Here is a 16,008-nt window from a genome sequence, read left to right as displayed (position 1 = left end):
AAGAGTGACAATCATAGTAGTGTCCAATAGCAGGCGGACCTGCCTCTATGACTATTGCCCGATTGCACTCACATCTACTACAATGAAGTACCTTGAGAGGTTGGTCATGACCAGAATCAACTCCTATCTAAACAAGGATCTGGACCTGCTGCGATTTGCCTATCATCACAATAGGTCTGCAGCAGATGCAATCTTACCGGCTCCCACTTTACCCTTCAGTCACCTGGACAATAGCATTATCGGGCTGCTGCTTGATAACAGCTCAGCATTCCACACAATCATACCCTCAGTTCCAATTAACAAGCTCCAGATACTGTCAAAACAACAACCTGGCACTCAATGTCTGCAAGACTAAGTAATTTATAGTAGACTTCAGGAAGGAGCACACCCACTCTTCGTTGTGAGATCAGCAGTGGAAAGAGTGAGCAGTTTCATGTTCCTGGGTGTCAACATCTGAGGATCTATCCTAGGCCCATCATATTGATACAATTACAAAGAAGGCAGGACAGCAGCCATATTTCATTAGGAGTTTGAAGAGACTTGACACATCACCGAAGATGTACCATGGAGAGCATTCTAGCTGGTTGCATCATCATCTGATATGGAGGGGCACAGGGTCGGAAAAAGCTGCAGAAAGTTGTCAATTCAGCCAGTTGCATCATTAACCTCCACAGCATTGAGGACATGTTCAAAATCAAAAAGCACTACAGAAAGCATGCTATCCAGATGTAGCACAACATGATATGCCAATAGCAGTGCCTGCAACCACAAGAAACTGTAGAGTTGTGGACACAACTCAACACATCATGGAGACCAGCCTCCCCTCCATGGACCCTGATTACACTGGTTGCTTTACTGAGGCAGCAAGAAACATAGACAGAGACCCCAGCCTCAAGAACATTCTCGTTTCTCCCTCCTCCTCCCATCAGACATAAAATACAAAAGGCTGAAAGCATATACCATCAGGCTCAAGTACAGCTTCTATCCCACCGTTGGGAATACTGAACAGTTTCATAGAACTGTTGACTCTTGACCTCACAACCTACTTCATTATGCCTTTGCACTTTATTATTTAACTGCATTGCACTTTCTCTTAAGCTGCCATTCTTCATTCTGCACTATTATTCCTTGTGTGACCTCTATGCACTATTATACTGAACAGGTCTGTATGAATGGTGTGCAAGACAACTTTTCCCACTACACCTCAGCACATGTGAGAATTTAAATCAGTTTAAATTCCAATTCTTGAGCAAATAGCATTAAAAATTGCTTGATGTGAACAGAATAGCAATTGATTCAGCCCTGTTAAATCAGTGATTTAATCTGGATTACACAAAGGACACCTGATATTAAAAGGACTGAAGAAAGCTCACAATGTCATCAGTTTAAAACCTTAACATAAAAGCATATAAACACCTAAGTCCACTACCTCCAACAAGTATAACTCAGAGGATGGAGCGAATAAAACACAATTAGTCCAGAGGAAAAAAATTAAAGGCATTGAAAATACAGTTCATAACATACTTCATATACGAGGCAACACCTTGTGGAGAAAAGAGTGGTGAAAGGACAAAACACACTCTACAAAAACTATATAATTTTAAAAAAAGGAGCAAAAAAGTAAGTCCAGTTAAAATAAAAATGCAGCAGTGAAAAAGCAGACCACCAACGATATTGGTTGTTATTTGATGACGCTGTTACATTCATCAATTTAAATATCAAAAACAAACAACCCTGGGCTGCACTGCAGCAGAATGCCGCAGACGCACAGGAGAACCACCAGGCTGTGTGCTCAGCTCTGTTTTACTCACTTATGAGCAAGAGGCTAAGAACAGCTCCAAAGCCATTTTTAAGTTTACTGACAACATCTCTGTTGTTGGTCAAATCAAAGGAGGTTACTAAACAAGAACAGAAGAGCTGATTATTGACATCAGGAGGAGGAATCCAGGAGGCCTATGAGCCACTCCTCCTTAGGGGACCAGAGGTGGACAGGATCAGTCATTTTAAATTCTTCGGTCAGAGGATCTGTCCCGGGCCCAGCGTGCAAGTGCCACTACAAAGAAGCCACATCAACACTTTACTTTCTTGGAAGTTTGAGAAGATTCGGCATACCACTGAAAACTTTGACAAACTTCTATAGATGTGTGGAGGAGAGGACGTTGAGTGGTTGCATCACAGTCTGTTATAGAAACCAATGCCCTTGAATGGAAAAGCCTACAAGAGATGGTGGATTAAGGCCAGACCACCGCAGGTAAAGCCCTCAACACCAGTGAGTACATCTACAAGGAACACTGACACAGTAAAGCAGCACCCATAAAGGGTCCCTACCACCCAGGTCATGCTCTCTTCTCACTGCCATCAGAAAGAAAGTACTGTAGGACTCACAAAACCAGGTTCAGGGACAGTTATTACCCCTCAACCATCAGACTGGACAACTTCACTCACTCACTCATTACTCAGCTGATTCCACGACCTATGAACTCACTTTCAAGGACACTGCAACTTATGTTCTCAGTATTTGGTATTTTTCCTTCCTGTATTTGCACAATGTGGTCATTTGCACATTGGCTGCTTGTCAATCTGTGTGTGTAGTTTTTCCATGGATTCCACTGCGTTTCTTGGTGTTTGCTTTGAATGCCCACAAGAAAATCAATCTCACGGCATTATATGATGACATACAGAAAGTTTGATAATAAATACACTTTGCATTTTCAACAATGTTCTGCCAGATTTTGTTCTAGCAGGGCATATCAATTCCTTGTTAATTTAAGAATACATTAATAAAGAAAAAGGAAAGGCCAAAGACAATGAATGACAGTAAAGAGGGAAACACTGGCTTACGCAGGAGATAAAAGACAGATAAAAGGAAACAAAGGAAAAATTTATGAAAATCTCCAAACCTTAAGCTTCCATACTTAAATAGTTTAAGTCAAAAAAAAACCTGATAACTTAATTGTTGATGAGAGTTACATTTGAAGTCTTATTAACCTTAGGGCAGTTAGAAGTTTGAAGAGATTTGGCATGTCAACAAATATGGTCAAAAACTTCTATAGATGGGTACTGTGGAGAGCATTCTGACAGGCTGCATCACTGTCTGGTATGGGGGAGACTACTGCACAGGACCAAAAGAAGCTGCAGAGGATTGTAAATCTAGTCAGCTCCATCCTGACACTAGCCTACAAGGTACCCAGGACATCTACAGGGAGTGGTATTTCAGAAAGGCAGCGTCCATTATTAAGGACCTCCAGCACCCAGGCCATGTCCTTTTCTCACTCTTACCATCAGGTAGGAGGTACAAAAACCTGAAGGCACACACTCAGCTATTCAGGGACAGCTTCTTCACCTCTGCCAACCAATTCCTAAATGGACATTGAACCCTTGGACACTACCTCACTTTTTTTGAATATATACAGCATTTGTTTTTGCATGTTTTTTAATCTATTTAATATGTATATACCGTAATTGATTTACTATTTATTATTTTTTTCCTCTCTGCTATAGGTATTGCATTGAACTGCTGCTGCTAAGTTAACAAATTTCACATCACATGCCGGTGATAATAAACCTGATTCTGATTAGCAGGCAAACTTGAGCAAATCCAAAGGAAAAATGCTGATATTATCAAGATCACTTTAGATGACAATTGTATAACTCACATGATCCACCTTCACGTAAAAAAAAATGTGAAATACTTGCCAAAGCTGAAGGATAGCCCCAGTAACCAAATCAGTTAATTAAACAAGATTCAAAGATACCCCATATAAACAGATCAAAAGCAGAATAAGGGGAAAAATCTGCAGTTTACACAATGTACTCTAGTCACTGTTTTGCAATAAGCACAAGTGAAGTCTAACACAACTCAAGTACTTGGTTCAAACTACTACAGAATTTTGCTGAGCTTTGTGAAGTATTGAAAATAAATGACCTAGTTGGTCTTGTTTTCAGTGCAAATATTAAAAGGTTAAGCAGAATCTGATGAAAATCTGTTCCAAAATAACAACCCTACCACCCAGCCCCACTTTATATTTCAGGTGCTGGCTGAACCTGCAACTTACTTCACAGCTTTAACAAATGCACAAGCGTACATTGAGAACTACAAAATAATCGATCAGCTGAAGCTGCCCAAAGGGACCAGGAAAAAAAAATTCAGCTTTAATATCATAAATCAGTCCTGTTCAGGGGTTTGGCTCAAGGGATAAAATGTTCCAGCACTGACTCTGTGGAATAACTGAGCATGAACAAGTCACATAATAGCTGCTATTCAAGAGAAACCAAACAGGACAAAATGCCCAATGCTCGGAGATGCTCAACTCTCTAATCACATTAGAGTTTCCAAATCACACCGAACTTCCAAAAATTGTTCGGCTGAAATATCGTACAAATCTCTTCTCCCCCCCCCCCCCACCCCCCACTCATCTAAGATGCTCTAGTCTTGCCAATTTACAAAACTGTGCTTTCTGCATCTAGTTCAGTAAGTTTACTAATAGATTTGGCAGAGAAGTTAGTGAACACTAAATAAGTACAAGACAGCTATTGAATATCACAGAATTAAAATACCATTATACAGGGATTCAGCCCATTGAGGATATACCAGCAATCCGTCCATCCCAGTTCCTTCAACCCACCAAATCCAGATAAACCATTCATTTACACTAATCTTCTGTGAATCCCATTTCTATTAGGGACAATTTAGAGGTAAATTAACCCAACAACTCACAAACCTTCATGAAGTGGATGAAAACCAGAACGTGCAGGGGAAACCCATGGTGTCACAGGGAGAACTTGCTAACTGCACGCAGATAGCCATCCAAGGTCAGCATTTAACCCATGTCTCAGGCAGAGGGGGAAAATGGGTCTATTAGCTGTACTGAGTATATTGCAGATTGGTGCTTGTAATATGTCTCCTCTACACTGGAGGAACTAAACATAGGTTGTGTGACTGGTCCGAGGAGCAGCTGTGCTCAGCTCACAGGAATGACCTGGGTTTCCAGCTACCTGCCATTTTCATTCACTACCTGATACCCATCCCAATTTTTTTTTGCTTCTCGCCTACTGCACTTTAATGAACAACAATTCATCTTGCAACTATTATCAATTTATCTAACTTCAGATTATATGTTCTTTCTTCCTAAACATGTAACAAATACTTCTGCCATTGCTTTTTCTTTTGCAAAAACCAGCAGCAGGTACAGAAAAGATTCACAACGATGTTGCCTGCACTGAAGGTTTTAGGTTATCGAGAGGCTGGATAATTATTGACTCACCATTCAGCAGTCCTTCAGCCCAACATGTCCACTCCAAGCACTCTACCCATATGCCAGTTGCATATCCCTCCATACCCAACTCATTCAAATGCCCATCTACCTCATCCATTTCTCATAGTTTGACTTAAACCTGGCAAGTTCTTTTCTGCCATGCGTACCTAAACCCCAAACTCCTCCACCCATGTACGTGACAGGTTCCAAACCCTAACTGCTTTTCACTTGGAGACTTTCCCCACATCATTTGCCTCCTGAGATGTATGCTAATGGATAAAGTTTTATGCTAATTGCACAGTCTAAGCATAATCTTGATCAAAGGAAGAGATTCAATCAACCACCCATTAGACTTATCAGTTTTGGACACCAAATTGTCACTCAGTCTTTTTACCATAAGCAGAGAGAAAACATTTTTTGCTGATCTGCTCAATTCTCTCATTCAGTTAAATCTTCTCTGCACATTCTTTCAAACTTCTAGAATCTCTTCTTAGTTACTCATCTCTTACAACCAGCTGCTTAAACAAGTACTGAGCATTTAATTTTGTCCTCGCAAAGCACTGGTTATAAACAAATCCAGGGATAGGATTTGGGCATTTACTTAAGAAAGCAATGGAAAAAGGCTGATAACACATGAAAGTATTAGCTCACTTAATGTTTAAGTGGCTGAATGGGCAGCTCCTCCTCCCTGATTCATGAAAACCAGCATCATGACTATGCCTCAGAACACTTTGGACTCACGTGAGATAATCAATGATCTCATACTTCCAAGACTTGTGCAATACAGGAATATGTTAAAGGAACTATTGCATGTTAACTTCCTTTACACTCTCCTCACTCTTGCAATTTTATGACTGCTCATCTGCTGGGTCTCATACTAATGAAGCAGAAATAGCAATTGGCTAAAAAAAATTTCCTCCAGAAGCTTCCATTAACTCCTACAGTCTTCCTTCTTCATAGTGAAGGTATATCTTCTTCAACTGTTGGATCTCTTCTGGAAGGAAAATAGAACTAAAAATAGAAACATAGAAAACCTACTGCATAATACAGGCCCTTTAGCCCTCAATGCTGTGCCGAACATGTACTTACTTTAGAAATTACCTAGGGTTACCCATAGCCCTCAATTTTTCTAAGCTTCATGTAACTATCCACGCACTCACCACTCTCTGCATAAAAAACTTAACTCTGACATCTCCTCTGTACCTACTTCCAAGCACCTTAAAACTGTGCCCTCTTGTGCTAGCCATTTCAGTCCTGGGAAACAGCCTCTGACTATCCACACAATCAATGCCTCTCATCATCTTATACACCTCTATCAGGTCACCTCTCATCCTCCATCTCTCCAAGGAGAAAAGGTTAAATTCACTCAACCTATTCTCAAAGGACATGCTCCCTGATCCAGGCAACATCCTTGTAGATCTCCTCTGCACTCTTTCTATAGTTCCCACATCCTTCCTCTAGTGAGGTGACCAGAACTGAGCACAGTACTCCAAGCGGGGTCTGACCAGGGTCCTATACAGCTGTAACAGTTGATGAAGGCCAATGCACCATATGCCTTCTTAACCACAGAGTCAACCTGTGCAGCTGCTTTGAGTGTCTTATGGATTCTGACTCCAAAATCCCTCTGATCCTCCACACTGCCAAGAGTCTGACCATTAATACTATATTCTGCCATCATATTTGACCTACCAAAATGAACCCCCTCACACTTATCTATTAAAAAATTCATGCAACTTTCAAGTGATTTGTAATCAGTCAAGTGGCTAAAACAAAGTCTACACGCTACGCTACCCTCCGGAACTGAATTTTCACGAAAATTCAAGATACACTGTTAGAGGAGGTCATCAACATCAGTCATCCGATATCATTACTATCCGAGCATTAAAAGCTCAACATCCACACGGAAGGATAGTCATTAGGACCGCCTTACAAGCAGATGCCCAATGACGCACGAAAATTCACAGACCATATTTTGCCTGATAACTCTCTACCAAAATCAATACATCTTGAAGCAGTCACCTCAGCATTTTCCAGTGAACACCAGTCCACAGTAGTGTTTTGTTTTAACCAATCACTCTTACCGCGATGAGATAAAACAATGTTATGAATGGCCATTAACTACACATACTGGACTACGTACGTTGACTTGGGACTTCGCAGCTTTTTCATACAAATACAAAACTGCCGGAACCTTGTAAACTTGGTGACAATAGATTCATTGTCTGATCAAAAGTCATCGATTTAGTTGCATTACTTTCGCCCTACAAACTAGCCGGCAAAAGCAAAATTAAAAAAAAACTATTGGGGGAACTCGTGGGTCGGGGGAAGGGAAAAGATCAGGCAACTTTTTGTAGAGGAAAATGAATGGTCGAGACCCTGCAGTTTCTCTAGTTTCCATGCTTCCTGGCCAAAGGAGTAATCGCCAGCCTTTTTTAAAATTATAGAATCGAACAAAACTACCTTCATCGTTTCCTGCTGACATGAAACGGAATGCAGCCGAGCACGAGGGAGGAGGATAAACTCACCATTACTGAGCAATCTGGCGCAGTCCGCCCCAGGGACCTCTGAAGATCTCATTTCATCCTCATCCAAAGACTTAGCAGAAACACGGCGGCTTCTCAGCGTCATTGTTGCCCCGCTCGCCACCAGCTTCCTGTCGAAAGTGGGTGGGGGGAAGACACTTAAAATAACCGAAAGCAATGAATTGGAGGCCGGACAACTAAGCTCAACGTTGCGGCTGAAATAAGCCTACGCCGAGCCACTTCACATCAAAACTTTTGCTTTCACCGTCAGACAAGTTAGTGAAGGATGTTCCTTCCCTAGAGCATTATGTCTAATCCAAAACAAGTAACACGTTAACCAGTAACATCTCGAAAATTTAAACGGGTCAAAGGTCAGTTTTTAAAAGCGGTTCGATGTGCCAGATGGCTCATTATTTGATACGGAAATTGGCAAAGAGGGAAGAAACGCGACTTATGAGCAGCTACTGGGGCAGGTTCCCGTCGTCGGGCCATTTTCCCTACATACGAGGAGTCTGGTCCATGGATTCAGAAGGTATAACACGTGATCTGGAGCCAGCGTACGTTGGGATGGAAGGGAGAGAAGTTAAGGAACAGGAAGGGATACGGTACCTGAAACCGGCAACAACTGCCCGGCTCCTCGTTTGGTCCGGCACGAACGCCCGCCACGCGCAATCTGTAAGCAACACCGCGCGGCTGCTCGGTCTGCCGTCTGCCGCCGCCGCCGATACTATGTAGCTGCCGCCGGTGTCGGCGCTCCGACACGACGTGACTCACGGCGTCTGCGTGCCGACGCAGAGACGCTGAGAGACGAGAGTGCGCGGGGTGTGGTGCTGTCCGCTAGTAACCCCGTCTCGGGCACCTTCATTGTCTGTCGGGAAGGATACAAAAGAATAACTTAAAAACCGGTATTAATACAAAGTGCCCTATCGGCATAATTGTTATATTTATTCCTAAATAATTTTATATATTTAACAGCTGACACGGTTTCGCGTGGGGAAAATGCCATTAAATCATTCGATCAATCGCATTTTGCCTTTACCCCTGAAAGTTTACTCCATTTTTGTTATTGTTTGTTTATAAACAACTAGACTTGTTGGGTATATATTTTTATTTAGTGATACAGCACGGGGTAGGCCTTTTCACCTCAACAATCCCCGACAACCCCGATTTAAGCCTAACTTAATCATGGGACAATTTACAACGAATGTTTAATTAATCTACCCGGTGAGTCAACCGGAGCACCCAGAGAAACCCCACACGTATAAATTAAGTCGCTGGTTTGAATTCTAACGCCCCGCAGCGGAGCGGCCAGCACAAAGCTACCTTAGCGCCCCCTCAATTCTTTCATAATTTTTGGTTGGACGTAGACAGCATTTTTCCCGAGTTTCACCTCAGAGATTCACAGTATGTGGATATCGCTGCCAAGACCAAAAATTACCCTCTGCAGTGCGTTCCATTCGCTTAAAACACGGTGTTTAAAAAATTCCACTTGTGACACTCCCGCCTTAATTTCCTTCAATCACTTAAAATCATGTTATTTCCTTTTAGCCGTTACCACCCAGGGAAAAAGGTGCTGGCTCCCCACACTATCTGCACCGCTATCAAGTCTCCTCTCTTCTGAGTGAAGGAGGATGAGAAAAGCCCTAGTTTTTTTTCAACCTTTCCTTAGTGGACATGTTCTCTAATCCGGGCAGGATCCAATTTAAATCTCCTCTGCACTCTGTCTAAAGCTTTCCTCCTAGAATGAGGTGACCAGAAACGAACACAATATTGTAAGCTTGGTGCAACCAGAATTTTATAGAGCTGTAACATTACCTATCTACTCTTCAATTCAAACCCAAGACTAACAAAGGTCAACACAACATCCACCTTCTTAACCATCCTATCAACTTCCATAGCAGCTTTGAGGGGTCTATGGATTTCGACCCTAAAATCTGTCTCTTTCCATTAACTTTGTATTCTGCCATCAAATTGTACTTTATATTTCTTTCCTTAAGTTTTTTTATGTTTTCTTTCTTCTGGCCAATTGACAGGGGTGGCGTGGTGGGTTAATGCTATTGTCACTGTTCTTTTCTGTGAGTTGGGTTTGAGAACTGTTGTTGCTTTTCTTGGAGTTGGGATCGTGGATTATTATTGTTTTTTTCTCTGTGTGTGAGGGGGTCAGATGTTATTGTTGCTGTTTTTTCTGCAGTTGAGGGGTTGGGATTGTTATTGTCATGGGGGGGTTGATGCTATTGTCGCTGTTCTTTTCTGTGAGTTGGGTTTGGGATTTGTTTCATGCAGGGAGGAGTTGATGTCTTTTTCATCAACTCTATGGTCTTTATTTATTTCATGGCTATCTGGAGAAGACAAATAGCAGAGTTGTATTGTATATGCATACTTTGACAATAAAAATGAACCTTTTAAGCTTGACCTTCCGAAGTGTATTTCTTCACACCTATCCAGATGGAATTCCATCTGTTGCTTCTCGGATCAGCTCAGTATCCTGCAATGTCCTACCATAACCTTCCATACTACCCACAACTCCACCAACCTTGTGTCATCTGCAAACTTCCTCAGCTAAGTTACTTATAAAAAATTGCAAAGAGCAGTTCCACATGGAACACCACTATTTATGGATCAACAGGCAGAATATATTTGTTAAGGTCCTCTTCTATCTCCTCCAACTACAGGCACACATTTCCCACCTTTTATCCCTGAGAAGTCCTACCTTCATTCTCATCAATTCTTCACATGTTTTAAATGCCTTGGGGTTTTTTCTAATCCTACTCACCAAGGCTTTTTCTTGCCTCCTCTCACTCTCGTAGAAAGAGAATATTAAGGGTTTGGGAAGTGTATTTTGAAGACAGCAGAGTAAGTGGGAGTCATGGAGCCTCACAGCACAAAAACAGACCATTTGATCCATCATAATCATGCCAATCATAGTATTAGCACAACTTACCAGCTCTTGGCTTGCAGCTTTTGAATGGTAACTAAAGTGCTTGTTTCGTCCCCTCTTCTGCACTGCCAGTGTCTCTGCTTCCTGTGCTCTCAGGCAGTGTAATCTGATAAGGGAGGAGTTTCCCTCAGTCTATGGTATATATCCTTTATGATTTTATTTATCTCAATATGTCCCCTCTTAACCCCATGTCCATCAAAAGGAAACAAACTTAGCCCCTCCAATCTCTCCTTATCTCAAATAATAACAAGACAGCCTACAGAGAAGAAGTCATCACCCTGACACAGTGGTGTCAAGAAAACAATTTCTCCCTCAATGTTGCAAAAACAAAGGGGCTGGTTGTGGACTACAGGTGGAACAGAGACAGGCACACTCCAATTGACATCAATGGAACTGGGGTTGAGAGGATGAACAGCTTTAAGTTCCTCGGTATCCACATCACCGAGGACCTCACTTGGTCTGTACACAATGGCTGTGTGGTGAGAAAAGCACAACAGCGCCTCTTTCACCTCAGACAGTTGAAGAAGTTTGGCATGAGTCCTCAAATCCTAAGGACTTTCTACAGGGGCACAATTGAGAGCATCCTGACTGGCTGCATCACTGCCTGGTATGGGAACTGTACTTCCCTCAATCGCAGGATTCTGCAGAGAGTGGTGCGGACAGCCCAGCTCATCTGTAGATATGAAATTCCCACTCTTCAGGACATTTACAGTGACGGGTGTGTAAAAAGGATCATTGGGGACCTGAGTAACCCCAACCACAAACTGTTCCAGCTCCTACCTTCTGGGAAACAGTACCACAGCATTAAAGCCAGGACCAACAGTCTCCGGGACAGCTTCTTCCACCAGGCCATCAGACTGATTAATTCATGCTGACACTACCATATTTCTAAACTATATTGACTGTTCTGTTATATATCTTACTATACATGCTGTTTAGTACAAATTACAATAATTTGCTCATTCATACAGAGACATAATGTTAGGATTTTTACTCATGCATGTGAAGGATGTAAGAAATAAAGTTAGTTCAATTCATAACTGTAATGCTGTATCTCAGGTAACATCATGGTGTATATCGAGCACTATGACACCCTTCCTATTGTGTGGCATGCAATATGCCACTGAGTTCTTACCAACGTTTTAAAAAGTTGTTAATAGTTTCCGTGCCCTTGTATTCAATGCCCTGATTAATGAAGCAATAAAAAAGTCCTGATGCAGGGTTTTGATCCAAAATGTAGACAATTCCTTCCCCAACAGATGTTGCTCGAGTTGCTAAATTCTTCCAGCAGATTGATTGTTTCTTCATGTTCCAGTATCTGTAGTCTCTTGTATCTAAAGTTCAGGAAGGCCAGTATCCCAAGTCCCTTCTCAAACCACGTAATCTGTTGCCATCGAAGATTTTTGGCCTGCAATGCACATTGTATCTGCTATAAACTTATTGCAGTAATATTACAGTGCTGACTGATGTATCAATTAAATGGGCTCTCTAATCCCAAATAGCATGAAGTTTCTAGAATATCTAAGATGGACTCAATCAGTCAAGCAGAAAGTATTCCTTCAGATTCATATGACCTATAGATAGTAGAAAGGCTTTGCACAGTGAGGTGTCTGGCTTGCTGCAGAATGTCCACCTTCTGATCCTTTTCTAATGGTGTAATATTTAGGTGGATGTTTCACTTAAGTTTCAGAGCAAAGGTTGTTAGCCAGGATGCACATGGCAGTGACTGTGTTGATGCCACGAAAGACTAGAATAGATATATTTCAAGTTGGGTGTGTTATTGCCTGCCATGTGTTCAGTTTGTATGTGATATAGCACATCACCCAAGCGTGAATACTTTCCTAGTCTTGTTGAATGCAAGCAAAGATTGCATTGTTATTTGTGCAGAACTGGAAATAGATTAAACACCATACCTCATCAACAACTATTCTCTAATTTTGATGTGATGGAAGGAAAGAGCTAAAGATATCTGGGTCAAAGAAGAATGCACTCTGGAACTTGTGCTTGAAATAATTAGATGACAACCATTTCCACCCCGCATTAGTATATGTAATACCAGCCAGTTGAGCATTCCTTCCATTATCCCTGATGATTAATTTTGCTTGGGTTCCTTGACACTACACTCAATTAAATGCTGCTTGGAAACTAGGGGCAGTAACTTTTGCCTCACCACTGGAAATTGTCATTTCTCACCGTTTGGAGCAGGTGATAGAGAGGTGAGAAGCTATGTGTTTGTGGTTGAACCCTAACAAAACATCAGCGAGCTGACCAGTGCAATAAATGTCACTTCATTGCACTGTTGATGGCAGCTTCCATGAATTTGCTGGCAATTGGGGAAAAAGACACACTAAAAACATCAGAAATAGAAACAGGAACTCCACATTCCAGTCTGCTACCCGGATTTCTTAACCAAAAATCGCTGTTTCAGCTTGAAGCATATTAAATAATTCAGGTTCCAGCATTGTTAGAGAATTCCAAAGATCCACATCACCTGAAATAAATGCTCCTCCCTCTCCCAAATGGGTGACCATTTATTCCAAAATTATGTTCTCATGTTGTGGATTCCGTCACAAAGGAAAATAACTTCCTTATACAAGATTCTGGGAAGCCTTGAAATGTCAGGAGACAGATAGAATGACATCTGGCAGGTTACAGGTCTTGTTTTATATAGGCAACATGTGTACTACTCCTGCAGTCTCTTCCACAGATGGAGCAGGCATAACCCATAGGAAGATAGGTATTACGAGAGTTGCTCTTCTCCTCCCCATCAATTAGGCAGTGTTTTTATGTGCTTCTAGCATATGGCCTCACGGTTCTCAATGCTATCCCAAATGCTCTTTCTTCATATGAGCAGTCATGGGATATTTTTAAAAAATGGTGGGAATGTTGCTTTTCTTCAAGGAAGCTCTGACCACATTCTTAAATCTCATCTCTGCCTGCTTGGAGATCTCTTCCCACTGACAGAGCTCAGTCCAGAGTACCTGATTTGTGAGTCAGGTTTCAGGCAACCAAACTATGTGCAACACACACAAAATACAGCAGGTACTCAGCAGATCAGGCAGGAACTATGGAGGAAAATAAATAGTCGATGTTTTGGATCAGGACACTTGGTTACACCTGAAACATCAACAGTTTTATTTCCCTCCACTGATGCTGCCTGACCTGCTAAGTAATCCAACATTTTGCTTGTGTTGCTCAAGAATCTGCAGAATCATTTGTGTGTCTGGTGAGTAAAGTATTTATCCAACATGGCCAACAATTGTAACAAGGGCCTGAATGTTGCCGATGTTAGTCCGGAGGGAACATGTTGATTCACCAGGATGTATCTAACCAATTTTCTACATTGTCAGATGGATATCAATGTTGCAATGGAATTGACTGAGTTCAAGGCTTGGTTTCTCTGGGATGCATTCTCAGTACAAAATACGATCTTGACAGGGCTCACAGCCTTTACTGTGACAAGTAAAATTAACATTTCTTTATAGCACATGGAGTGATTAACTGTGAAGTGGGCACCTTAGAAGGAGATGGATTGTACTGAAAGTAGTTTGGAAGCACTTAACACTTGTTATTTGCGTGATGGTGTTAGAATCTGCCATCATTGTGAAGAGAGAGATGTTGATGGAGTTCCTTCCTCATAAATTTTTTGAATTTCTACTGCTGTTCATGACTGAATATGGCAAGGCTGCAGACTGATCAATTTGCTCCATCTGTAGATCAGTGCTTTGACTACTGATCATCCATTTGGTCCTTGTTTGGCTTCACTGTATTAACAACTCATTCTTAATCCACATGTTGCTACTCCTGATCTGCTCAAGTAGAGTTTTCATTGAACTAACATTAGCCTCCTGGAACAGAGATACTTAAAAGCTTCAGTGTGTGTGTTGTGATGAACTTCATGTTTTACAACAAGACTGCAAAGAAATATCTTTTTGAAGACCATGACATCTACTTCCTCAGGTGGCTAAGGAAATTTGACACATTCCCTTTGACTCTGATCAACTGTTATCAATGCACCATCCTATCCAGTTGCATCACTGGCAACTGCTCTGCCTGTGACTGCAAGAAACTGCAAGGATTTGTGGATACAGCTCAGAATAGAAGGGAAACCAGCCTTCCCTCCATGGACTCCTATCTACACTTTCTGCTGCATTGGTCTATAAGGAGTTTGTACATTCTCCCCGTTGGGTGCTCCAGCTTCCTCCCACGGTCCAAAGACATAACAGTTAGTCGGTTAATTGGTCATTGTAAATTGTTCTGTGATTAGGCTGTGTTAAGGAAGTGGGTTGCTGGGAGGCACGACCCAGTTGGGCTGGAAGGGCCTGTCCCACGCAAACAAATAATAAACAAACAACTAAATATAAAAAGTGTCAATAAAAAGTATTCACCCGTCCCCTTAAAAGTTTTCATGTTTTACAACAGTGAATCACAGTGGATTTAATTTGACTTTTTTGAAACTGATCAACAGAAAAAGGCTCTTTCGTGTCAAAGAGAAAACAGATCCTTACAAAGTGATTTAAATTAATTACAAATATAAAACACAAAATAACTAATTGCATAAGTATTCACCCCTTCAAATCAGTATTTGGTAGAGGCACCTTTGGCAGCAATTACAGCCTCGAGTCTTTGTGGATTGGTCTCTTAACAGCTTTGCACATCTGAATACTGCAATTTTTCCCCATTCTTCTTTACAGAACTGCTCAAGCTCTGTCAGATTACATGGGGGTCATGAATGAACAGCCCTTTTCAAGTCCAACAACAAATTCTCAGTTGGATTGATGTCTGGATTCTCATTTGGCCACTCCAGGACATTAACTTTGCTGTTTTAAAGCCATTTCTGTGTAGCTTTGGTTTTATGCTTGGGGTCATTGTCCTGTTGGAAAACAAATCATCCCCCAAGGCACAGTTCTCTTTCAGACGGCATTATTTTACCCTCCACAAGCCTTCCAGGGCCTGCTGCATTGAAACATCTCCACAGCATGATGCAGTCACCACCATGCTTCACAGTAGGGATGGTGTGCAGTGTTTGATTTATGCCAAACATAACATTTCTTTGATGGCCAAAAAGCTCGATTTTGGTTTAATCAGACCACAGAACCTTCTTCTGTCTGACTTCAGAGTCTCCCACATGCCTTCTGGCAAACTCTAGCTGAGATTTCATGTGAGTTTTTTTCAACAGTGGGGAGTCTCTTTGCCACTCTCTCATAAAACTGACTGATGAAGCACTCAGGCAGCAGTTGTTGTATGCGCAATCTCTCCCATTTCAGCCACTGAAGCTTGTAACTCCCTCAGA

At 41.7% G+C, this 16,008-nt stretch overlaps 1 protein-coding gene across 1 annotated transcript in view; it reads right to left on the bottom strand.

The window, feature by feature from the left end:
- The window catches only part of soat1 (sterol O-acyltransferase 1), a 57,685-nt gene extending 49,055 nt beyond the window's left edge, over nt 1-8,630 (bottom strand). Inside the window, exons 1-2 of the mRNA XM_059984547.1 lie at nt 8,387-8,630; nt 7,781-7,908 (exon numbers count right to left, since the gene is read on the bottom strand). Coding sequence (XP_059840530.1) covers nt 7,781-7,883 — 103 coding nt within the window. The 5' untranslated portion in view covers nt 7,884-7,908; nt 8,387-8,630. The remainder of the gene's footprint in view (nt 1-7,780; nt 7,909-8,386) is intronic.
- Nucleotides 8,631-16,008: the final 7,378 nt, after the last annotated feature.

The sequence above is a fragment of the Hypanus sabinus genome, chromosome 11, assembly GCF_030144855.1.
Source record: "Hypanus sabinus isolate sHypSab1 chromosome 11, sHypSab1.hap1, whole genome shotgun sequence".
Lineage (NCBI taxonomy): Eukaryota > Metazoa > Chordata > Chondrichthyes > Myliobatiformes > Dasyatidae > Hypanus > Hypanus sabinus.
The sequence above is the reverse complement of the archived record's forward strand: the minus strand, read 5'-3'. Positions and strand labels throughout refer to the sequence as shown.